The 26,276-nt window shown below is 46.6% G+C and overlaps 1 protein-coding gene across 2 annotated transcripts in view; it reads right to left on the bottom strand.

The window, feature by feature from the left end:
- Positions 1–2,491: 2,491 nt before the first annotated feature.
- LOC309584615 (ubiquitin-associated protein 1-like) overlaps positions 2,492–26,276 on the bottom strand; it is a 78,798-nt gene continuing 55,013 nt past the window's right edge. Inside the window, exons 4-8 of one of the 2 annotated variants that reach the window (XM_082300737.1) lie at positions 24,619–25,539; positions 10,520–10,555; positions 9,890–10,087; positions 8,357–8,458; positions 2,492–4,460 (exon numbers count right to left, since the gene is read on the bottom strand). In XM_082300737.1, the coding sequence (XP_082156863.1) occupies positions 4,320–4,460; positions 8,357–8,458; positions 9,890–10,087; positions 10,520–10,555; positions 24,619–25,539 (1,398 nt within the window). In that variant the 3' untranslated portion in view covers positions 2,492–4,319. The remainder of the gene's footprint in view (positions 4,461–8,356; positions 8,459–9,889; positions 10,088–10,519; positions 10,556–24,618; positions 25,540–26,276) is intronic. The other variant, XM_082300738.1, reaches the window with a different exon arrangement.

The raw sequence follows: 26,276 nt of genomic DNA, 5'->3' as shown, positions 1-26,276 counted from the left end.
CCCTGTGGACAAGTTACTCACGCTGCAGCAGCTTTGGCAAGATTGTTTGCCCGTGGGGGGAATTCATGTTGCAGCAGTTTTGGCAGGACTGCTGCTCATGAAATTAGAGCCACGCGGGAGAAGTTCACGGAGAACTGTCTCCCATGGGAGGGACCCCATGACATAGCAGAGGACAGACTCCTCTCCCTGAGCAAACAGAAGAAGATCTCAAGTGACGAACTGACCAAAACCCCCATACCCTGTCTCCCTGCACTGTCAGTGGGAAGGAAGGAGGGGTTGGCAGGAAAAAAGTGTTTTAAAGGCTTATTTTACTTCTCATTATCCTCCTCTGACTATTAATAATAAATTTACTTTATAGCTTTAAATTTGAACCTGTTTTGCCCTTAATTTTCTCCCAGTCCTCATCTCAACTCATGAGCCCTTCGTTAGTTTTTTTCCCTCTCTTCTGTCCAGCTAAGAGAGGGTGAGCGAACGGCTTTCATAGATGCCTGGCGTTTGGCCAGCGTCAAACTACAACAAGTCATCATCTGTGATTCTGTGATCTCACGAGCTAGCAGCAGGGCAGAGCCCAGCCTCATACCAGTTATCAGCAGGACCTCCCCACATCCAGGCTGAGTTTTGTTCAAAACTTGACAGGAGAGAACAGCAGTATTAGAGTAACTAACAATGCACAGTGCCCAAAACAACATCCAAGTCTCATTACATTGTGTCATTTACTACGTTTCTTCACAACTGCCTCTCCCCTAAGCCACCAGGTTAATCACCCCCAAGCTGCTCTATCATTCCCCCTCTTCAACAGAGCAGGGCAGGAGAAAATACAACAAAAGATTCAAGGGCAGAGATAAGGACAGTGAGATCACTCAGCAATTACTGTCACAGGCAAAACAGACTTGACTTGAAGACATTATTCATTTTATTGCCAATCAAATCAGAGTAGACTAGTGAGAAATAAAAAACCCTTAAAACACCCTACCCTTCTTCTCAGGCTCAACTTCACTCTCAAATTCTCTACCTCCTCCCCTCCAATCAGCTCAGGGAGGAAGGGGGTTGCAGTCAGTTCATCACATGTCATCTCTGCTTCTCCTTCCTCCTCACTCTTCCCCTGCTCCAGCATGGGGTCCCACTCATGGGAGACAGTCCTCCACAAGCTTCTCCAGCATGGGTCCTTTCCACGGGGTGTAGTCCTTCAGGAACAGGCTGCTCCAGCCTGGGTCTCCCATAGGGTCCAGAAAACCTGCTCCAGTGTGAACTCCTCTCCACAGGGTCACAGGTACTGCCAGGAGCCAGCTTCAGCATGGGCTTCCCACAGGGTCACAGCCTCCTTTGGGCATCCACCTGCTCTGGCATGGGGTCTTCCACAGGCTGCAGGATGGATATCTCCTTCACTGTGGCTGCAGGGGGACAACCTGCTTCACGATGGTCTTCACCACAGGCTGCAGCAGAATCTCTGCTCCAGCCCCTAGTGGACCTCCTCCCCCTCCTTCTTTACTGACCTTGGTGTCTGCAGAGTTTTCTCACATATTCTCAACTCTTTTTTGGCTGCTGTTCCAGTTTTTTCCCCTTTCCAAATATGTTATCACAGAAGTTATCACCATTCCCCATTGACTCAGCTTTGGACAGCAATGGGAACATCTTGGAACCAGCTGGCATTGGCTCTAGGGGACATGAGGTAAGATTCTGGCATCTTCTCACAGAAACAATGCCCATAGCCACTCTTCTACCAAAACCTGGCTGTTGTAACTGCTAGACTCTGCCTAGCAGGCTGCTGCTCCTTGAGAGCTCAGCGAGGGTTTCCTAGGACCATGCGACTAGTCGCATCCCGGAGTCCATTTCAGACAGCCTTGCGATCTGGCTCCAGCAGCTAGCAGTTACAATGCAGTGGTGGTAAAGAAGGTAGAGAAGGGGCTCTCATGAGGGTTTGAGATGGCTTTAATCACATCTTGTCCCCACGATGTTCAGAGGTAGAGAGAAAATGTGGTCTGGGTGTGGGGTGGTTTTGTCAGGGGCCCAAGGGCGGTCCCTGGGCGGGGTTGGGGTACAGGAGCAAATAGGGAGAAACCGAGGGAGTGGCCAGGGCTAGGGCAGGGAACAGGGGGAACATGTGAAATAGGAAAAGCAATGGATTAACAGATCCCCACACCTGGCCATGCAAACCTAATACAGATATAAATCCAGAAACCTCACTGACAAAGCAAGAGCAGCAGCACCAGGGAAGACACAGAGGGGTACATCTTTTTGGAAGACCACCAGCTTTACAGGTATCACTTTCCATCTTTACCTCTCTGCTCTCACCTCTACAACAGTCTCCATAAGCAGAGTGGTTACTGTAGTGGGGAGACCGGAAAAACTTAACACACATTAACACAATTGAAGAGATTATTTTATTCAGAAGTTTGGTCTAAATAGTTGTTTCATTGCTGGCAAGACTTTTTGCCCTTTCAGGATTGTCTAGTACCAGACAGATTTGTTTGGATATTAATTGTGAGAAAACTGAAACAAGCAACACAACTGAATGCTCTCAGCAGTGACAGTAAAGCAGTTCAAGTTTGGTTTTCCAGCTTTTCTGATTAATCAGGAACCCCATTTCTTAATTTCAAACTGTCACATTTCTCACCTGGGAAGGAAAGCTGGACAACTGCTTTACCTGAACCCACAGAGGCAGCAGCTGCTGATCCACCAGCTGCTGAATGTCCTTCTTAGATAAGTTTTAATTTCAGTCCCACTAATAGAAGCTGGTGAAGCTCAATACTATGGGATATGTGCAAGGCAATCTGTCCTGGTCCTATTCATCATTCATCTCCACACCTCCTAGATACTTACCAGGTACATATTTTCTCAGCATCATTTTGTTTTAAGTAAAGGTAATTAACGTAGTTGAGACCCTCACGGACAATTCCAGGACTTAACACTGGACCCAAATTACACGTTTTGGTCATATAAAGTTAACAACATAATAGAGACAAATGTCATCTCCTTCAAGATCCTGATGAACTAAAACCTCCTACTGAAAAACTTAAACTGAGGAAATGAGACAAGTAGTTTTTCCCTGCCTAAGTTCTCAATGCTCTCAGCTCCATGCTGTAACACGAGTTTGGATCCCTAGACTTAGTTTTTGCACCACTGCAGCCATCTGCCTGGAGACCTCTGGTTGTTCTGCCCAACACACAGTATTCACATGTGCCTACAGGAGCAGGCAGCACCTGGGCAGGCAGGATCCAGCAAGTCATTCAGTTGTTGAAGCCAAAGAGCATGAGAGATGGGAACCATGACACTGGGAGTTATATTGAGGATTTTATTAGTTTTTCTTCTGCAGAATCAAAATATTTAGTGAATTACTTTAAAGATTCCTCAAGACTGTTGATATTTTAAGTATTTAGAACTTTGTCAAAACCAACCTCAAACCTGATTTCTAGTACTAGGTGTTATTATGTAATTTTATAGAAATGTGAGAAATGGAACTAATGCAGTGAGTATATATATTTTAAAGAAAGTGCTTGAAAGGAACATCCTGCATCACACTGAGTATTATTTAAAACAAAAAGAGAACTGATTTCCTAGCAGAGCATTGCCTTAAATATCCTACAAACCTGGGGGGTTAAGAATTCTAAGCTCCAGCTCTCTGCCTTCAGGTTCAAGAACCAACATAAGTTGCAGGTCCAGATAGAATTCACAGCTTACCTGTTTCAAGGGAATTTACACACCACTCAGCATTGAATGCTCATGTCTGGCAGAAGTGTTGGATACATGGGTAAAAATAACCAAGAGGAACAGGTTCTCTCTTTATGCATAGCAACAGTTTCTGAACCAGTGTTTTACTAAGCTGCAGACTAACTTTACCCCCAAAAAATAAAATTCCATTGCACTAAAGGTCAAATTTAACCAGTTAATCTGGACTATGACACAATCAAGTAATTCAGTATAAGCAGACACCATGAAAGCAGCTTCAAAGAACCAAAGAATTCTAGTTTCAGAACCAACCATGTTCTTCTGTTCAACTCCAGTGCAAAGATGAGTGGGAGAAATCACCCCATCTCTACCTATGTACAATTCCAGTAGAGGCTGGGCAGTCTAAACTCTCTGTGGCCAAGCTGGAAAAAAAGGAAACTTAGGAAAGGACACTTAAAAAATTTAAGTTAAGAAAGAAAGTTGGCTCTCAGTGGAAAGAGAAATGCTGGAGTGATGCACATGGGCAAGCTTGCTCAGACACTCTCCCTTATATGCAAAAAGCCAAACTCCTTGCTGAGATTAAGTCACCCTGGATGTGAAGGTGGTGGGGCTGGTCCTGCTCTGTTGCATGATGAGAATCCAGGAATGTGTCTTCAGCTGGCTCCTGCACGGGCCATCAGATCTTCCAAAGCCTTCTGTTGGTCATTGTTATGTAGTAATAAGACCTCCTTAATGTCTTTTAGTTCAAAGCCCATTTCTTTAAATTGATTCATTAGTTGGAGAAGCTCTGTCATCTGAAAGACACAGACAGTCCATTATTTGCAAGAGAAAAGAGGGTCAGTGCTCAGTGGAGGTTTAGCACACAGCCAGTCTTCAGTGACTGGGCACCCCATAGGGTGGATTTCTACACCCCAAGTACAGCCCATTCCAACGGTTGGAGAAAGTCTGCTCACACCACAGTAGGCAGAGCTCTGGGTGCAGTAGCCCACGGAACCTCACCTTCAGTCCCGTGTTTGCAGTCCTGCATTTCCAAAATCCTCTTCAGCAAGGGCACCAAAGCTCAGTCTGGGGGGGGTGTCTCTCCCAGTAGGAAATTTATCAGCCTGGCCTAACAGACTCTGATTAATATCACCCTGCTTCCCCACATCTACCAACTACTGTTCCATCTGAATTTTTTTAAAGTTACATTGACTTTGGGAACAGCACAGCAGTCCTTGATATCAAATGGCTCTTCAGATCTAGGACAAACTTGTAGGATTAGCACAAATGCTATTGGACACACTGTGTACAATACTACCAACATAAACCACAAATCCTCCCTGAATTAAAAAAAAAAAATAAAGTCACAAGAAGTGAATGACTGATCAGACTTTTATGAACCCTCTGCAATTTACAGGACCTTCGCTCCACCTTGGGGTAAGGGATGACAAATGATGACAAAACCAAACCAAAACAAAATTGGTTGAGATGGACAATCAGGAGATTAGCCATTTCTAGTTTTGGGGTTAAGCCAGTAGCAAATTCATTTACTAAACTACATCACTGCTCCCATTTTCACACTGTTGTTCCTCTGTTTGCAAGCTCATCACCAAGTCCAAGAAAGGCAGGAAGGCATATATATGGTGTCAGTAATGACTGACATAATCTACCTGGACTTCTGCAAAGCATTTGACACTGTCCCACATGACATCCTTGTCTCTAAACTGGAGAGACATGGATTTGATGAGTGCACCACAGTGCATAAGGAATTGGCTGGACAGTCACACTCAAAGAGTTGCAGTCAAGGGCTCAATGTCCAAGTGGAGACCAGTGACAAGTGGTGCTCCTCAGGAGTTGGTATTGGGACCGGTGCTGTTTAACATCTTTGTCAGTGACATGGACAGGGGATTGAGCACACCCTCAGCAAGTTTCCTGATGAGACCAAGCTGTGTGGAGCAGTTGACACACTGGAGGGAAGGGATGCCATCCAGAGGGACCTTGACAGGTGGGCCTGTGCAAACCTCATGAAGTTAAACAAGTACAAGGTCCTGCACCTGGGTCAGGGCAAACACTGGGATTAATCCAGGCTGGGGGATGAATATATTGAGAGCAGCTCTGCTGAGAAGGACTTGGGGGTGCTAGTGTATGAGAGGCTGGACATAACCCAGCAATGTGCACTTGCAGCCCAGAAAGCCAAGTGTATCCTGGGTTGCATCAAAAGCAGTGTGGGCAGCAGGTCAAAGGAGGTGATTCTCCCCCTCTACTCTGCTCTGGTGAGACTCCATCTGGAGTACTGCATCCAGATCTGGGGTCCTGTCATAGGTTAGCAAGCATAGTCCCGGAAGGGATGTCCTTGCTAAGGGGTGCTTACAGCTTCCTCTGGGACCGGATAGAACCTATCAGATGGCCAGTTTAAATATGGACAATTCTTTAAGCCACTTAAAGTTGTGACCACCTCTGTGATACACACTTAAGAATAGACAAACTCCCCCCCAAGCTCTCTCTCGTTTCCGGTGCTGGGACAGGTGGCTGCGGGGCCCGAGCAGGGGCCAGTGGGCCCGGCCCCTGCTCGGGCCAGGCCAGGCCGGGCCACGGCTCCAGGATGACCCCCCCCCCCCCCAGCAGGGCTGTGGGCAGCCAAAGCGGCTCGGAACCACCCCCCCCCCCCCCCGCCTCCACTGCGGCCAAGAGCCAAGATTTCAGGATTTCGGCAAAAGAGGCACCGCTGTCCAGAAGAGGTCAGGTGACCAACAGCGATAAAACACATTCCAGCTGCAAGGCCGGGGTGAGATTAACCCTTTTAGTTCTGTGAAGAGCTGAAAACCTGAGGGAAGAGAAAGAGGAGATGCTTAAAGCTGAAAGTCTGTTGTGCAGCTATGATATATCAGAGTATCCCGTTGTAATTTCATGAAGATATGGGGGGTGGAGTGTTCAACTCGCAAGCAAAAGCACCTGTGCTGAGATAGGCAGATGCTGATGCAGCTGTAATTTCATGAGAAGTTTGAACAGGGAGAGATGGAAATGATGAGGACTTTTGCTCCAAATGGGAAAGGAGAAGACCTCAGTTCCTAGAGATGCTCCCAGAGATAGTCCTAAAGATGAAGATGAGGAAGACCCTTTGCTCCCAGGGAAGGAGAAGGGCCTCTGTTCTTAGAGATTAAATGCTCCCAGAGATGGGTGAAGAGAACTTTTGTTTCTGAACAGCTCAACCTTAAAATTGTACCCCAAAAAACTTCAAGAGTGGACCCTTGAAAGCAGTTGTGGGAAAAGCTGCAAGTCGGGGGAAGGGACTCGCATGCGAGCAGAGAGACTCCTCTTCCTAAATGGACTGAACAAAGTTATTTGGAAGTGGGCGGCTGTCTCGTTGTGATAATGTGTTCATAGCATGGGCAAGAAGAGACTTTTCTTTCTAAATGGACTGAACAAGGTTATTATGGAAGTGGTAAACAGACTGAACATCTTAAGGGTTGTCTTTTTACATTGTCAGTGGGAGAAGGGAAGAAGGTGGGGGAGGAGAAGAGTTCTGAAGGTGTGGTATGATTTTTTTTTTCCCTCTTTTAGGTCTGTTAATAAACTTCTTTATATTCTTTCAAGGTTGGTGCCTGCTTTGCATTTCTCCTAATTCTTATCTCACAGAAGATAAACAGTAATGAGTATTTTGGACCAAACCACTACAGGTCTCCAGCATAAGAAAGATGTAGACCTGTTGGAACGAGTCCAGAGGAGGCCATGAAAATAATCAGAGGGCTGGAGCATCTCTCCTATGAAGACAGGCTGAGAGAGTTGGGATTGCTCAGCCTTGAGAAGAGAAGGCTCTGGGGAGAACTTTTAGCAGCCTTCCAGTACCTAAAAGGGCTACAAGAGAACTGGAGAATGATTTTTTACAAGGGCATGGAGTGATAGGACAAAGGGGCTTTAAGCTGAAAGAGGGTAGGTTTGTGTTAGATATTAGGAAGAAATGTTTTACTATGAAGGTGGTCAGACACTGGAACAGGTTACCAAGAGGTTGGGGCTTTGAGTACCTTCCAGGTGTCCCTGCCCATGGGGGAAGGGGGGGGGGTTTGAACTAGATGATCTTTATGGCCCCTTCCAACCCAAACCATTCTATGATTCTACATCTGGGGGATTAGGTTGCACCTCTAAAGATTTCATATAATAATTGGGCACACAACAGACAGCCAAACTTTCAAAGATCCTGCTGTCTTCTGAGCTGGCTACTCACTCCTGCCTCTGTACTTTTGGTGTTTGTAAAACAGCCAAACAATGAACCAGACCCCAAAAAACATTTTCCAGCTTCTTTCAGGGAGAGCACTAACCCAATTTGCTGAGCAGCCAGGCAGATGCATTTGTACAAGGGAGAAAATTCACAGCCAGGGGATGCTGGCAGGTTTTGAAAGGTAATTTGCTGCTTCTGAAATTAACTGTCTCTGTACCAAACACCTCATCCACAAGAGAACTCTGGGTTCAAAACATTACAACCAGAATAAGCAGGGTCTTGAAAAAATCCTGTCTTCATAAAAATGCATGCAAGTGAGAATGATAAAGGAACACAGTGTAATTCTAATGCTTTAACACATATTCACTTTATCACCACAGGGATGTCCTTCAGCAGTCAATTTTGGAAACAAGGCACCATTACCACAAAAGCCAGAATTACATCAGCCAGAGGAACTGCACATTCTCTCTATTCCTGCACACATTGTGCCCTCACCTTCTCCTCTGAACACTGGTGCATTTCCAAAGCTGCTTCAACAAGAAGTGGATCAAAGCCCTTCTCACAAAGCTGTCCATGTACAAACAGGTAATCCAAAACCTGTGGGGAATGAAGAAAAGAAACTAAGCTTGCAGAGCAGCATTTGCAGCATATGGCTGAATACCATCTTTGTACATGCAGAGGGGCTCAGCACGACTTTACCCCAGGCTTCTCCAAGGACTCAGATAAAGTCCTTCCTAGTAGATCTGAGACGGTCTTTATGCAAGAACTTGTTCAGAGAAAGCAGATGAGCCCTTCTGTCCTCCTGTGTTCTCCCACCAGCTCTGAACATCATCTTCTGCTCTAGTCAAAACACTCACAAGCCAATCTTTAGAAGTTTAACTGTGCTTTTTATACAAGTTTTTAAGATGAAACTGTAGATTCAACAGTCAAGATGTCTCAGCTTTTAGCTTCCTCTCAGCCAGCCACAAGACCTAATGCAATCTGAAAGCATTCAGCCTTTAAAGATCAAAGCATACTGGTGCGTGAGCTGCAAATCCCAGCTCACACACACAGAAACCACTGCCAAATTTCTTATCTGTCCTCAGTTTTGAGAAGTAAGGGGAAAGGTCTGATAGGTAATGCTAGGTACACGAACACACCTTGCAAATACAGCAGGATTTAAAACCACCACCCTAAGGGACATTTTTTTCATTTCATACTACAGTTCACTCCAGCACACAGCTTAAATCGCTCTCGATGTGTAGGTAGTGGGCAACCAGATCAGCTCCACAAGGAGTCACTGGGACGCTCTTCCTCCCCAGGCAACAGGCACAGTCCTGCCAGGCAATGCTCTGCACACAGTCCACCTAGGGTTTCCCACACAGAAAGCTTGGCCACGCTCTTCCTGCTTTAAAATGTTTGAAGTGGATCCAAGACAGAGCCATGCTTCACCCTGCAGCACTTAATGTTCAGTGACCTGGTTTTAGCAAGTGTTTGAGGCAACACATGAGGCAGGAAGCAACACAGCACACAAAAGAAAGTTGGTCAGTGGTGCCTTGCAAGAGCCTTTCAGGGATGTTGTAAGCCTGCAGGGGCAAATCCCTCTCTACAAGGAGAGACATCAGCATTGCAACCCATGCTCAGAACAAGGGAAGTTGGCTGGCTTTTTGTCACACGGCACTAAGCATGGCATAAAGCCATGCTAAGCTTCCTTTGGATGGTTTTGTGGCTCCTGGGAAGGCCCAGTACCTCTCCCAGCTTGATGTGGAGCTAAGAGCCCATCCCAAGCTCAGTGCAGCTCTGACCCAGCACCCACAGATGTGGCTGACTCAGTCTCTCAGAAACAAGTGCAGACACTCTTTTCTTTGGTTTCAGGAGCTTTTACTACCAGTTGACAACTTCTCTAGTGGTTAACATCACAGCAGTTACAGGCTGCAACCCCTTGTTAGAAGAAATATATTACCCCTATACATTTTGCAAACCCAGGTTTGTTTCTCAGCAGAATCAGCATCCAATCAAGGGTTTCTTCCCCATTGCACAAGCTCTTACCTGGTCTATGTTCTCCCCCTTCTTCTTCATGGCTTTCAGGACATCCTCAGGTGCATATCCCATGTTGACGACTGTCTCTATGCACTGCCTCTCACTAGCAGAGAGGGCCTGATGTAGTTCAGGTGCAGGATCACCTGACTGCTTTGTGCAGCTGGTATTATTGGGCACTTTAGACACTGCAAAATTTTGGTGTGTTACCTAAAGGGGAAAATCCAGAGGCTGAGGTGATGGTCATCTTCTTCATCCCCACATCCTGTTTCTGGCTAGTGCAGAACCAGGATACCCCATGTAATTAATCCAAGAGGCTTTCTAGACTGCCCTTGGGAAGTTACTCACTGTTAGGATGAAACCAAGCAGTGCACAGTCTGATTCCCACCATACTTTTTTAACCCTCAAAACAACAACCAACAGATTCTTTCCAATATACCCTCTCCTACCAGTGGATGAAAAATTTTCAGTGCCCAACCATATGATATAGTCAAACCCTGTACCTCAGCAAAAGTATGCAGATTGCTTCCTTTACCCTAAATTTACTCATCATCTATGATTTTCTGTACTCAAAGGAACACTACTTCTGGAGATTTTCAGAAACATGATCCAATGCAAGCACACAGGTATTTGGGAACTTACCGTAAGTATTTCTGTTTCCTTGTAGTCTGGGTGCACCTGTTGGACAACACACGAATAAGATGATTATAAACATTATGCACCAGTGAACAGAATTTGCTACAGCTGGGGAGGAAGGGTTTTATGGGAGAGATCTGGGAATAAGTCTACTATACTAGGGAGACTTGTGGTCTGATCAGGCTTCCACATGTGAGATGCAGACATTACACAGTTATGTGAAGTTATAGAATAGACATCATAAGGATAATTTCTTCTTTCAGCACTCTATAAAAACAGATTATATGTCAAGAAGGATGTCTCTGTGTAAATAATTCTAAATCAATTCTAACTTGATTTTCCTTTGTATGTTTCATCCATGTAGTAATAGAGTGAACCTTGCCATCAAACTTTGTTAAATCGCACTTTTATAAATTCATATTAAAACCACTTTTGCTAATACTTTTGATGGTGATTCTTTGTGACCTAAATCACTTATCCACACCACCACCATATACAAGCAACATGGCACACTGGCTAAAAAGAGCATATGATTTTCTACCAGTGCCCAACACTTGGTCCGATTCTCAGTACACCAACAAGGCTGGATAATGTTCCTTGCTGTACACATGCTCCATTTCTGCAGAACCAGGCAGCCAGAGGGCAGAACCAACCCCCCACTTTATATTACTTTACCCAAGATAACAGCAGTGCAAAGTCAGAACTCTGCCCTTTTCAATTCATCCATTTCAAAGTCTTCCTGCATTTTAAACCAAATTAAAAAAGACTGCAAGAAATTACTTTGGACCAAGGGCCTACGTTTATTGCCTTTCCTTAATAACTTTTTAAGCCAACATAGATTGCTTGAAAGCTTGTCTACCTCTTTCAGAAAAGCCTTCTTTAGGCCCAAACTGAAAAAAGCAAACAAACAAACAAAAAACCAAACCAAAAAACCACCACAACAAAAAAACCCTATTAATAGAAAAACAATTTTGAGAATATATGTTAGGATTTTGGCAAATTCCATCTACTGGGGGAGGGAAGAAAGGGGGGGGGGAAAGGCCTTGTTCTGCATTTCTACCCAGTTTCATCTCCAGGGTAAGAATTTATCTTCTAGGATACAAAACCTGAGAAATTATGTTTGTTCTGATGGACTGGTTTAGGCAAGAACCTCTCCTCATGGTGGTAGAGGGGTTCAAAGTTCTTCACACATCCCCTTCCTCCAGGCACTTTTGCTAAAGCAAAAAGCAATAGAATATGGGATACACTGAAAGGTTCTGGAGTAGCCCTGAAATCAGCTGGTTATAAAACTGAAGAATGATGCTTTGTTATCGATGCTGCAGCCAGGAAAACCAAAACTGCTTCTTAGACTAGAGATTCAAGAGTCCAGGACCAACTCCTCTTCCTCAGTGTACTTGAGCTTGACAACCTGTGTTTGTGGTCAGCAATTTCCAGTGGAGGAGGGAAACACCTAAAGGAATTTTGGGGGACAAAGCTAGGACTGGTCATTCAGCAGTCATGCCCCCTTACATCTCAAACTTGCATTTCAGGGCCCTTCAAGAAGCAAGCATACATTGCTTTCAGTATGTGCTTGTACACTTCGCCTACTTTTAGGGACTTTATAGGCCAGGAGCCCTATCCGCAGCTGGTGTGCCTGCATACATCATGCTACTGCAGCAATATATATTCTGAATGGTCTACCAGGAGTGCCCCATCCTCCTGCAACCAGATTTCTTTAAATGCATCATACTAATCAGGTCTCTGATCAGCTTTGTTTAATTCCAACCTGTTGACTTCACTAATAATTTCTCCCCTCTGCTACTGCTGCAAAAAGCAAACTAGTGAGCTTCAAAAAAGCAAAAAAACCCAAACAAAAACAACCAACCAACCAAAATGAACCCCCCCCCCACCATAAACACACTGAGGAGAGGGGACCACCCAGAACAGAATCAGTGCAGTCTCAGAGAAATCACAAGTTTATTTCCATCCAAAGAACCCTAGATCAAATTCACTGGTAAAGCATAAACTCCAGTGGTAACTCCAAATCCAAAGCTACAATTTCTAGTCTTGTGAGAAAAAAAATGTCTATATAAAAACCACTGTGAAATACACTGGGACATATTGTTCTGAGGCTTTCTAAAAAGGACAGGCTTATTCTTGTGTAACCTTGAAGGGAGACATGCCCCTTCTGCTCCCAGTCACAGAGATGACTGTGACTTCCTTCTATCGTTTTCACATTCTGAATACTTTTGTTACATTTAATTCAATTTCAATTTCAAAATTTTGTTACATTTACAAATCGTGTCCAAGGAAGAACTGGACATGGCACTCTATGACAATATCACTCTATGTCAACTCTGGTCTAGTTGACAAGGTGGTGATCGGTCAAAGGTTAGATGATCTTAGAGGTCTTTTCCAACCTAAATGATTCTGTGATTCAATTTCTTGCAACTCAGCTGTCCTTTTCCAGCCACTGGGACCATATTGTGGAAATATGAAACAAGTACATTCTGAAGTCTAGTTCTGTTGACATACCTATTTCTTGGTTTGCTACTTCCAAAGTAGAAACAGTTTCAAATGAAGATCTTTATTACTTCTCCTAATAAGACTATCTTTTGTTTGTTTATCAGTTTGTATCTTTCCTTACAGCATTCTTGAGAATATACCTTCCCTCTTAGTCTTTAATAAATTTTAATCCAGCATAGTGATTTGAATAGTCAAGAGTGAAAATGTGGTCATCTAGTTGTAAGTGATCTTTCATGTTAATCCCTAGAGATGTGTCATACTTCAAGGTTTCACCTCTGAGCTACATACGATGATAGTCGCCTCTCAAACCTGTGATCTGTAGCAGTGAGCAGTTGCTCAGCATGCTGCTGCTTCTGCCAAAGTTTAGTATATTAAATTTGTTCTAGTGATCAATAAACAGCTGTTCTGTGCTGACAAATACACTAGTTATCAGAATACTGTAATTCACAATTAATAATGCATTTACCTAAGTCTGAAAAGAGATGAGAGAACAGGAGAGCAGCAGTGTCACTTGTTTCAGAGCACATGGTGTCACACAAAACCCTGTAGTATGTCAGTAAGACCACAGAACCACTGAAGCATCATTTACATTGGACAGAAGCAGTCAGATTATTTTAGAGCCAGCTAGAGGATTTGACCATACAGCTTTCACAAGGCTTCATGAGTACTGGTATCCAGATCTTAGGTCCTTTGGGGAAAAAAAATAACAAGCTTACTGATGTGCTGGTTTTGGCTGGGGTAGTTAGCTTTCTTCACAGTACCTAGTATGGGATTGTGTGCTGGAAAGACTGTTGATAACATAGAAGGGTTTTTTATTATTATTGCTGAGCAGGGCTTGCACAGTTGTATTGCCCTGCCAGTGAGGAGGATGGGGATGCACAAGTTGTGAAGAGACACAGCTAGGACATCTGACCCCAACTGACAAAAGGGATATTCCATACCCTATGACATCATGCTCAGTATATAAAGACAGGGGAAGAAGGAGAAAAGGGGGAGACATTTGGAGTGATGGCACTTGTATTCCCAAGTAATTGTTATGTGTCATTTCACAGCTGTGAAATAGCTGAACACCTGCCTACCCATGGGAAGTAGTGAATTAATTCCTTGTGTTGCTTAGCTTGTGCACACAGCTTTTGCTTTCCCTAGTAAACTGTCTTTATCTCAACTCACGAGTTTTCTAGCTTTTACCCTTCCAATTCTCTCCACAATCCCGCTGGCAGGGGAGCGAGCAAACGGCTGTGTGGGGCTTGGTTGCTGGTTGGGGTTAAACCACAACAGTCCTTTTTGGCACCCAACATGGGGATCAAAGGGTTCAAGATAACAGATTTGATTGGAATGTGCTAGGTAAAATTTATAGCTGTTAGTGCTATTTATTAATTGGCAGGCTCCTGCACTTGCCATGGGCTTGCTTGCCCCACTGTATATTAGTCTAGTGCTCACTAGTGGCTGGTTTTTGCTTTTGCTGCTTGCTGTAGTGCTGTGCTGCTCATCGCCTCACTGTATTGTGCCTGGGAATGTTTAGATAACAGCAATGGTGATGTGCCTGGGCTGGCAGATGGCCAGGGCACTGCTGCTGTACTGGACAGGCTGGAACTCCAGTGTGAACTCGAGTTGAAGGGACTGTGACCTATGAATGAGTTCACACAGGAGCAGAGATCCACCTGCAGCCTGTGGAGGAGCCTCACACAGGAGCATGTGGATACCCAAAGGAGACTGTGATCCCATGAGAAGCCAGCACTGGAGCAGGCTCCTGGCAGGACTTGTGGAGAGAATAGCCCATACTAGAGCAGGTTTGCTGGCAGGATTTGTGAGCCCATGAGGTACCCACACTGGAGCAGTTTGTGAAGAACTGCAGCCCATGGAAAGGACCCACATTTGAGAAGTTCACGGAGGACTGTCTCCCATGGGAGACACCGTACATTGCAGCAGGGGAAACAAGGATTCCTTGCAGTCTGTGGTGCAGACCATGATGAGGAAGCTGTCCCCCTGAAGCCATGGAGGACTATGATGGGGACTCTACTAATGGTGGACTAGCAGGAAACCCCTTGTTGCAGCCAGGCTGGGGACAAGGGGAGTTCATTGCCATGTTAAACGCTATAACCTGGCCCAAAAGGACCAGGGGTGGAGATTGCAATGGATATACCTTTAAATTGTTGCCAGACATGGTTTGAGTTGTATGTTACAGGAATTACTATAACAGTGTCATGGTTTAAGCCCAGCTAGAAATTAACCACCATGCAGCCACGTGCTCAACCCCCCACTCTCCCATCCCACCCCAGTGGAATGGGGAGAAGAATCAAAGTAAAACTTGTAAGTTGAGAAAAGAAGAGTTTAATAATTGAAAATAAAGTAAAACACAGCAATAATGGTGTCTTGGTTTGAAAGACAGGTGTCTGCTAAGGAAGGCAGGAGCCCCCCTTGGAATGGCAGATGCAACCCCCTTCCCTCCAAGTTATAATTTTGAAATCAAGGGGCTTTTAGGCAAAGATGTGGAAAATAGGAATAACAGTTCTTTACTATTATATATCTATATGTGTATAACCAGTCAAACAAACAATAACTGTGGCAGTAACGGCAAACAATCACAAACCCAGTCCAAGCCTTCTCGGCTGTCAGGCCCTTTCCCCTCGGGTGCAGTTCTGCTCGCAGCCGGCAGGGGCGCTGGCGGCTCCCGGTGAGCAGGGCAGGTGCGATGGTTCTCCCCGCGGCTGCAGGGGGCGCTCCGGAGCGAGCTCGGGGAGCACGCGGCACTGGTGGCCTGGGATCCCGGGGAGGGGTTGAACAAAAAAGCTTCACAAACCCCTGGGCAGCCGATCCTGGTGTCCGGCCGGGCCCTCGGGAACAGCAGGCTGGAACAGCAGGCTGGAACGGCAGGGACGAGCACAAATCCCTGGTGGCAGACGAGATGTATCCAAACGGGGGAGCCCCCGGAGGTCTGGACAGGCAGAGTGAGCAGGGCTACAATGTAGTGAAGGCTTGAAGCAACGGCGGGGAAGGGCGGCCACGGCCCGGCTCCCAGCAGGGCAGGGAAAGGCGGGCTTGGGATCCTGGGGTTTTTCTCCGCAGAAGGAAAAGCAGCTGACGAAAAACAGCCTCCCTCTCCGGCATTGGCATTCGGGGACCGACTGACCACACACCCAGGTGAAACAAAAGAGAAGCCAGATGCGCCCTACCCCATAGCCACCTCTTTTGTTTTTCTTAAATACCCAGCCCTTTGTCCCCCTAGCAACATGTATGGGAAAATTCCTTTAACAGAAAAAAAAAAAACCAGGAGAGCTCCTAAAACCACAACATTATACACCCCGAATTTTTCCCATACTAACATGTTACATGAAACTTAACCCTTTTAACCATATAAATACATGCATCACCCGAATTATATACATATATACGTGCTGATACTGATACAAGTACAGAGCCATGGGTAGTGCACCCTAAAACGAGGTCCCCTTGAGGTATGCATTGGGTCTCTCCATTCTTTTGCATCACCCACCAGGTGCAACCTGGTCCCTGAGCGAAGACAACCCCACGGATGGGTCTGTCTTTGCTCGAGGCAGAATTAACCCAGACAGTTTTTCCAAGCATACCTCTCATGTGCACCGCTAGAACCTTATCTCCGTCTGACGTTTGTAAGGGTTCGGATTGGGCAGGGCCTGCTCGGCTGGTGGAGCCTCGGGTGTTAACTAACCAGGTGGCTCTTGCTAAATGAACCTCCCAGTTTTTGAAAGTCCCCCCACCCAGTGCTTTCAAGGTGGTTTTAAGCAATCCATTACACCGCTCAACCTTCCCAGCTGCTGGTGTATGGTAAGGGATGTGGTACACCCACTCAATGCCATGTTCTCTAGCCCAGGTGTTTATAAGGCTGTTCTTGAAATGAGTCCCATTATCAGACTCGATTCTCTCAGGGGTACCATGCCTCCAAAGGACTTGCTTTTCAAGGCCCAGGATGGTGTTCCGGGCAGTTGTGTCAGGCACAGGGTAGGTCTCCAGCCATCCTGTGGTGGCTTCTACAATTGTGAGCACATAGAGTTTCCTTGGCGGGTTTGAGGCAGTGTGATGTAATCAATCTGCCAGGCCTCCCCATACTTGTTTTTGGACCATCGCCCACCGTACCACAGGGGCTTCACCCGCTTGGCCTGCTTGATCGCAGCGCATGTCTCACAGTCATGGATCACCTGGGAGATACTGTCCAGAGTTAGATCCACCCCTCGATCTCGTGCCCACTTATAGGTGGCATCTCTGCCCTGATGGCCTGAGGCATCATGGGCCCATCGAGCTAGGAACAACTCTCCCTTATGTTGCCAATCCAAGTCTATCTGGGACACCTCTATTTTCGCAGCCTGATCTACCTGTTTGTTGTTACGATGTTCTGCATTAGCCCGGCTCTTAGGGACGTGAGCATCTACATGACGGACCTTCACGGATAGGTTCTCTACCCAAGTGACAATGCCTTTCCACTCCTCAGCAGCCCAGATTGGTTTTCCTCTGCGCTGCCAGTTTGCCTTCTTCCACCTTTCCAGCCAACCCCACAGAGCATTGGCTACCATCCATGAATCCGTGTACAGGTAGAGCTTTGGCCACTTCTCTCTTTCAGCTATGTCTAGAGCTAATTGGACGGCTTTGAGTTCAGCAAATTGGCTCGATCCACCTTATCCTTCAGTAGCCTGTGCAACTTGTCGTGCGGGGCTCCATACAGCGGCTTTCCATTTCCGGCTAGTGCTTACAAATCGGCAGGAACCATCAGTGAAGAGGGCGTATTGTCTTTCACTCTCTGGTAGCTCGTTATATGGTGGGGCTTCTTTGGCACGTGTCACCTGCTCCTCTTGTTCTTCAGAAGATAACCCAAAAGTCTCACCTTCCAGCCAGTTCGTAATTATTTCCAAGATCCCAGGGCGACTTGGGTTTCCAATTCGGGCGTGATGAGGGCGATCCATTTGCTCCAAGTAGCATCAGTGGCATGATGCGTGGAAGGAACCTTTCCCTTAAGACTCCACCCCAGCACGGGCAGTCAGGGTGCCAGGAGGAGTTGTGCCTCTGTGCCGATTACTTCTGAGGCAGCTTGGACTCCTTCATAAGCTGCCAAGATTTCTTTCTCTGTGGGAGTGTAGTTGGCTTCAGACCCTCTGTAGCTTCGGCTCCAGAATCCCAGTGGTCGGCCCCGAGTCTCACCAGGTACCTTCTGCCAGAGGCTCCAGGACAGACCATCACTCCCAGCTGCAGAGTAGAGCACATACTTCACCTCTGGTCCCGTCCTGACTGGGCCAAGGGCTACGGCGTGAGTGATTTCCTGCTTGATCTGGGTGAAGGCTTGCTGCTGTTTAGGGCCCCAGTGGAAGTCATTCTTCTTGTGGGTAACCAGCAAGAGAGGGCTCACGATCTGGCTGTACTCGGGAATGTGCATTCTCCAGAATGCCTATGGCACCTAGGAAAGCTTGCGTTTTCTTCTTCTTGGTCAGTGGAGACATTGCTGTGATCTTATTGATGACCTCAGTGGGAATCTGACATCGTCCATCTTGCCACTTTACTCCCAGGAACTGGATCTCTCGGGCAGGTCCCTTGACTTTGCTCTTCTTGATGGCAAAACCAGCTTCCAGGAGAATTTGAATGATTTTCTCTCCTTTCTCAAACACTTCTGTTGCAGTGTTCCCCCACACAATGATGTCATCAATGTACTGCAGATGTTCTGGGGCCTCACCTTTTCTAGTGCAGCCTGGATCAGTCCATGGCAGATGGTGGGACTGTGCTTCCACCCCTGGGGCAGCCGGTTCCAGGTGTACTGCATGCCCCTCCAGGTGAAGGCAAACTGAGGCCGGCACTCCGCTGCCAGAGGAATCGAGAAAAATGCATTAGCAATGTCAATAGTGGCGTACCACTTCGCTGCTTTGGACTCCAGCAAGTACTGGAGCTCCAACACGTCCGGCACAGCAGCGCTCAATGGTGGAGTCACTTCATTCAAGGCCCGATAGTCCGCAGTCAGTCTCCAATCTCCTTCCGATTTGCTCTCAGGCCAGATGGGGCTGTTGAAGGGTGAGTGGGTCTTGCTGACCACCCCTTGGCTCTCCAGCTCACGGATCATCTTGTGGATGGGGATCACAGCACCTCGATTTGTCCGGTACTGCCGGCGGTGCACTGTCGAGGTGGCAATTGGCACTCGTTGCTCTTCCACTTTCAGGAGCCCAACTGCAGAAGGATTTTCTGATTGTCCAGGCAGGGTGTTCAATTGCCTAATGCCCTCTGCCTCCACAGCAGCAATCCCAAACGCCCACCTGAGTCCTTTCGGGTCTTTGTAATAACCATTCTGGAGAAAGTCTATGCCCAGAATACACGGGGCCTCTGGGCCAGTCACAATTGGATGCTTTTGCCACTCCTTCCCAGTCAGGCTCACCTCAGCTTCCAACAGGGTCAACTGCTGTGATCCCCCAGTCACCCCAGCGATGGATACAGGTTCTGCCCCCACATGTCCTGATGGCATTAAAGTACACTGTGCCCCAATATCAACCAACGCATAATATTTCTGTGGCTCTGATGTGCCAGGCCATCGAATCCACACCATCCAGAAAACTCGGTTCTCCCGTGCCTCTTCCTGGCTAGAGGCAGGGCCCCTCTATGCCCTGGTTATCATTCTTTCCCTGGGCGTACATGCTCGAGGTCCCTTCAAGGGGATCTGACATATCATCCTCCCTTCTGTAATACCTGGCAGCTCGGTCCCGGGAGCCTGAGGCTACTTTCACCTTAGCAGAACCCCCTCGGTTAGTGCCTCCCTCCTTGCGTTCACGCACCCGTGCTGCCAGGACAGAAGTGGGTTTCCCATCCCACCTTCTCATGTCTTCCCCATGCTCGCACAGAAAAAACCACAGCTCAGCTCGTGGGGTGTACCCTCTCTCTCTAGCTGGGGGACAACGGGCTCTGACTTGGGGGCCTGTGATTCGCACTGGTGCCACACTGATCTTCCTCATCTCCTCCCTCATCTCCCCCCTCTTTGAGGCCCTGGACCACAGCAGAGACATGAGATTTCAGCGAACCCTTGACCATACTGTCATAATTCCTGAGCCTGTTGGTAACAGAGCCCACTGTTTCTTGGTTATTCTCAATATCAATCATTGCAATGATGGTGGTGTATTGCGATGGCCCTAGCTTTGCCAGGTTCCACATCACCTGTCCTGTGCACCTGACCTTATCGGGGTCATTATCATGCTGTCCATCCCTCCCAAAGAGTACCTCTAATACTGCCACCTCTCTTAGCTGCTGGATCCCTTCCTCGAGTGTCTTCCGCTGCATTCTATGATGGTACTCCTGCATTCTTACTTTGTGAATCAATCTTTCTCTCACACTCATTAAGAGCTGCTCCCAGAGAGAAAGGGGTCCTGGCTCCCTCACAAATATCTGGTCCACACCTGGGTCCTAGGTCAACGATCCCAGATACCTTGCCTCACCACTATCCAGTTGCACACCTGTGCCCATAAGGTCCCAAACGCAAAGCAGCCAGGTTGTATAAGGCTCACGCCCCCTTCGCACAATGCCTTTTCGCATACTACGGAGACTGTCGTACAACAGGGACTCAGTGATGATTTCTGGCTCTTCTGCTGGTTGTGAGGGCCCTGATTCCCCATCATCATTAACTGGTCGTACTGATTTGGTCTTATACTTCCTCCTTTGCACAGGGGCGACTGCTGCTGGCTGTGGTTGTCCTTGTGGTTCAGCTGAAACCTGGACGGTTGTAACATCCGTGGGTTCCACTGCTGCACCATTGGACTCACCCTCTTTGGGGCAGGGAGAGGGTTTTTCACTAGCTGAGGAGGTGTATTCCCTTAGCACTTGGCATATCTCCTGGCGCACCTGGCCCACCTCCTGGCACATCTCCTGACACACCTGGCCCATCTCCTGCATCCCCTTCACCAGTACCCCCACCCAGTTTGGGTAGTCCATTTCTGAGGTGGGCTGTTGGGCAGTATCAGGCTGTGGGGCTGGATCTCTAGTGTCTGGGGCTGTGTCAGGCTCTGCGGCAGGATCAGGCTCTGGGGTGGGATCCCTAGTCTCTGGGGCCAGTGTCTGGGTAGTTATCCAAGCCAATCTCAACTTATCCCTGAGTGCTAAATAGAGTAGGCCTACCAGCACCAGTTGGTTAGTACCCAGAGGAAATCTAAAGCCTTCAAAAATTGGTGGGGTAGGCCCAAAGAACTGGTTGAGGGGTTGTGAGAAAACTTCCCCTGGTGTCATTTCCTCACAGAAGGTACCATTTTTAACATAACCCCAAAAACATGCACTCAGTGTGTGATAGCCCTTTATCCATGTGCCCACATTCCGGAGGAAGTTAAAAGCCCATGCATTCCTCACCTTCTCGACCCATAGTGCAAACTGGATAACAGCAATGGTAGCCTTAGTCAGAGGACCCATGTTTAGGTAAGGAGCTTCAAAGGGGAAGAATATAGCCACAACCACCTGCCACCTGAACCAGGGTAAACTAGACCACATAGTGCTGCCTAACAAGGTTCCTATATTCAGCACACAAAATTAAGTTATTCAGGAACTGTTATTCCTTTTTCACCTCTTTCTCTTAATGCCCTCAGGCCCCACCTTGGGCACCAAGATCTGTCTTGGTTTGAAAGATAGGTGTCTGATAATGAAGGCAGGAGCCCCCCTTGGAATGGCAGATGCAACCCCCCTTCCCTCCAAGTTATTATAATTTTGAAATCAAGGGGCTTTTAGGCAAAGATGTGGAAAATAGGAATAACAATTCTTTACTATTATATATCTATATGTGTATAACAAGTCAAACAAACAACAATAACTATGGCAGTAACAGCAAACAATCACAAACCCAGTCCAAGCCTTCTCGGCTGTCAGGCCCTTTCCCCTCGGGTGCAGTTCTGCTCACAGCCAGCAGGGGCGCTGGCGGCTCCCGGTGAGCAGGGCAGGTGCGATGGTTCCCCCCGCGGCTGCAGGGGGCGCTCCGGAGCGAGCTCGGGGAGCACGCGGCACTGGTGGCCTGGGATCCCGGGGAGGGGTTGAACAAATAAGCTTCACAAACCCCTGGGCAGCCGATCTCGGTGTTTGGCCGGACCCTTGGGAACAGCAGGCTGGAACAGCAGGCTGGAATGGCAGGCTGGAATGGCAGGGACGAGCACAAATCCCTGGTGGCAGACGAGATGTATCCAAATGGGTAAGCCCCTAGAGGTCTGGGTAGGCAGGGCGAGCAGGGCTACAACGTAGCAAAGGCTCGAAGCAATGGTGGGGCAGGGCAGCCACGGCCCGGCTCCCAGCAGGGCAGGGAAGGCGGGCTGGGGATCCTGGGGTTTTTCTCCGCAGAAGGAAAAGCAGCTGATGAAAAACAGCTTCCCTCTCTGGCGTTTGGGGACCAACTGCCCACACACCCAGGTGAAAAAAAAGAGTAGCCAGATGCACCCCACTCCGTAGCCACCTCTTTTGTTTTTCTTAAGTACCCAGCCATTTGTCCCCCTAGCAACACGTATGGGGAAAATTCCTTTAACAGGAAAAAAACCCAGGAGAGCTCCTAAAACCCCAACAAATGGTAAATGGGTATAATAATGATCAAAAGGGAAAAAACAAGTGATGCAAATTGCGATTACTCACCACCTGCTGACTGATGCCAGAACCCCCCTTCCTGAACCCAGATTGGGTGCCCTTCTGGGTAACTCCCCACAGATTACATACTGGGCATGATGTTCTAAGGTGTGGAATATCCCTTTGGTCAGTTCAGGTCACCTGTCCTGGCTGTGCTCCCTCCCTATTTCTTTTGTAAACCTCCTCACTGGCAGAGCATGAGACAAGGAAAAAAGAAGTCCTTGACTTAGGATAAACGTGACAGCAAAAACCTAAAACATTGGTGTGTTATCAACACCATTCTCATTCTGAATCCAAAACACGGCACTGTAACAGCTACTGAGAAGAAATTAACTCTACTCCAGCTGAAACCAGGACAAACAGGAACCATATGAATAAATGGAGGAGAGAAGCCTTACAAACAGCAGTGTCCTGACCTGCAGACTAAGGGAATGATATCTGTGTATTATATCAAAGAATGAGAAGGAGTGGGGTGATTAATGAGGTTGTATCAGATAGTGTAGGACCTGCACATGATGTAAATACTGTGGAATAAGGGGTGGAATGTGCTGGCTTTGACTAGGGTAGAGTTAATTTTCTTCACAGGAGCTAGTATGGACTAGTATGTTTTGGATTTGTGCAGAAAACAATGTTGATGACATAGAAATGTTTTTGTTATTGCTGAGTAGCGTTTGCACAGCATCAAGGCCTTTTTTGCTTGTCTGATTCTGATTGTCTCCCCAATCCTGCTGGCAGGGGAGTGATCGAGTGGCTGCATGGAGCTTGGTTGCTGGCTGGGGTCTAACCTCAACACTTACTCAAATTTCTGCTCTTATTCACAAAGACCAGCATGAAGTTAAGTGTCCCCAAAATAATTTTGGAACTTGCTACAAGTTGGAAGAAATGAAACATCAAATTCCTGTCTCAGGGCTGTACAGCAACCAACTGTAACATTAGTGATCCAAGATGATCCTCAAGACTGCTTTTAGTATCCAGAAAGCAATTCTCCCCCCCTCCTTTACAAGGAAGAGGATAAATACCAGGTTTCAGACGACCATAATTTTCATCCTTTTAAAAGGTTAGATTTTAAAAATATCTCACAAAGAAAATAAATAAATTAAACATTAAAAAAAAAAGACAATTCTTTCACTCCAGGTTAACTGCAAGCACTTTTTCTCTCCTGAATGACAAAGCACGTGTGCTTTTAAATCTGATTGCTTCTATTCCTTGAAAAGCCACCATTTCCATTATTTCAAGCAAATATATAAGCAAACCTAGGAACAAATCTAGAAGAGATTTAATTCAAAACCTAAGAGCAGCTCAGAATCTTATCTATCTTAGTTGGATAAGACAAAACACAGGACTGTACAAAGATCTCATATGCTTAGCTTAATGGTGTGCTGTGGATACAAAAATGCTGTTAGCAAGAAATTTTCCTGCTTCTTTCTAAGCCCGTGAGATACTTTTCTCTCTCACAGAAGATATTTGCAGAAGTTCTGTAAACTATGAACACCTGCGACCTTGTAGAACTATGTTTATGGTACAGCAAAAAAATATTTTGACAATGGATGTTTTAGGATTCTAGCCAATCACCTCAGGGGGGTGGCTGATCCTTTGTCCAATTAGACTACGAAGAAAAAAGTCTATAAAAGAGTTTGTAAAATAATTAAATAAATCAATCTTGCTGCACAATTCCTGCCTGCTGGATCTTCTCTCCTCCCTACGGCTGCAGCATACAGTAATAGTGTGCAACTATGAACAAGTACCAAAAAGTTGAAAGAAAAGTCACCAGAACTGGTCTAAAAATATCAGATTTAGGGGAACGTGTGAAGTAATCATCTGAGGTTCAGAACTGCCAGTATGAAGACTGGTTTAATTGATCAATTTGCAACATAAATGAAGAAGTACCACACGTGATCTACACATCTCTCCCATTAAATGAACCTAAAACCACAGGACATTTAAGAAACATCTGTCTCTGCACCTCCACAACTCCACATCTCCCCAGCAACCCCAACTCTAATCCACTGCGTGTTTACCATAATCGCTGTGCTTTGAGATAATTCTTCTTCTGTACAAACTGTTGACGCAGCCAGGGAAGACAGTCTGGATGAAGAGGGTAATGTCGATGTCTCCATGCCACTGTTCTCATTTAGAGCAGAAAGACCAACCATATGGTGTCCATTCAGTTCACTGGTTTTACTCTGAGCACAGGTCTGCAAAGAGCTGAGCAAAGTGCCATTGCGGAGACAGGTAGTGCTGTGGAAAGTGCTCATAAGCTTTGATGATTTTTGATCACTCTCATCGGAGTCAAGTTTAGGAAAGGACAGGGATTTGATGTTACTCACTGAAGTGATAGGGGGCAGGGAAGACAAGGACATATTTTCACAGTTTCCCAACTGTGGTAAAGTGATAAAGCCATTTGGTTTGTGAAGGGGTTTGAAGTCCAATGTAGCCCTTTCTATGGATGTCAGAACTTTCTCATCTTGCAACACAGACTCAGACTCTCCTTTGGGCAAAGTATTATCTAATAGCTGGGCAACAATTGGCCCAGTAGTACCAACATGAATTTCAAGGATATTTTTTAATTCTTCCTTATCATTGATAGTTTTTAATTCCAGTTTGTCAAAAGGGTCTTCTTCACATTCAAAATCAGCTGGGTTGAAGTCTGTGTTTGGATGAGGTGGACTGAGAACCTTTTGCTTCACAGCACTGCTGTTGGCTGGTGTGGGAGTAAGAATATTATTGTGCTGCAGGCTAGCGAGGATGGGGTTAATAGGAGGAGGCATGACTTCAGGGCAAGGTCCCTCTGAGAACCCCATTTTGGTGATGTCCTCTGAAGCTGCTTTTGAGTTTGCTAGTGCTTCTTCTGCCTTGTGTTCAGCTTCTCTCTGGGCCTCTTCAATTTTTTTGATATCTTCAGCCCACTCGATTGTTTTCTTTTCCAGTGAGAAGTCATACTGGCCAGGGGTGGAGGGGAAAGGAAAGGAGAAAAAAGATAAATTATCTAAGGATCATAGCCACTACTTCTAACAGCAACATAAGTAACAGAATAAGAGCTACATGAATTACCATGGACAGGCATCAATTTTTCCCAGCACCTCTTGTTTCCCAGCATATCTTGTCTGTAGGTTTACAGACTGTCAAAACTAAAAGACCTCAGAAACAGTTCATTTTGTCTCTAGCACTAAAACCTGTCTATAGTCTAGATTAAAGTATCATATTTTGTCTCCCTACACTTAGTTTTGCTATAGAGCTACTGATCATCTGTTGGAGGCTAAGGTGTTTTCTTTTGTTTTTCCTTTCTCTCAGGGAATTTTCTCCCATCTGTCACCTAAGAGGTAATAATGACCAGTACTTAAGAGAGACAAAAGAAGTGGCCAAGGTGGGGGGAACGGGTGCAGCTGGCTGCAGCCTCTTAGCTGAGGGGATTTTTTTTGGAAGGGCAGAAATACCTCGAGATTTTGGCTGGAGGGTGAGGGGCTGGGCTCGGCTCCTCTCTCTCTCTTGCTCTCAGGATCGGAGGGGAACAGTTGAGTTGCTGCTACCGCGGGAAGAATTCGCTGCCACCTTGGAGTCCAGCCCAGCACCGCTTCTTTTTTACCGTGGGTAAGCCTCTGCTCGTAAGAGCAGCCAGTGAACTGGGACCTTAGTAACACCCGATCGGACTGGAAAGGACCCTCACCATCTACTTGGG

This window comes from Coloeus monedula (genome assembly GCF_965178545.1).
Source record: "Coloeus monedula genome assembly, chromosome: W".
NCBI lineage: Eukaryota > Metazoa > Chordata > Aves > Passeriformes > Corvidae > Coloeus > Coloeus monedula.
Note: the sequence above shows the minus strand (reverse complement) of the source record. Positions and strands in the feature narration are given on the sequence as shown.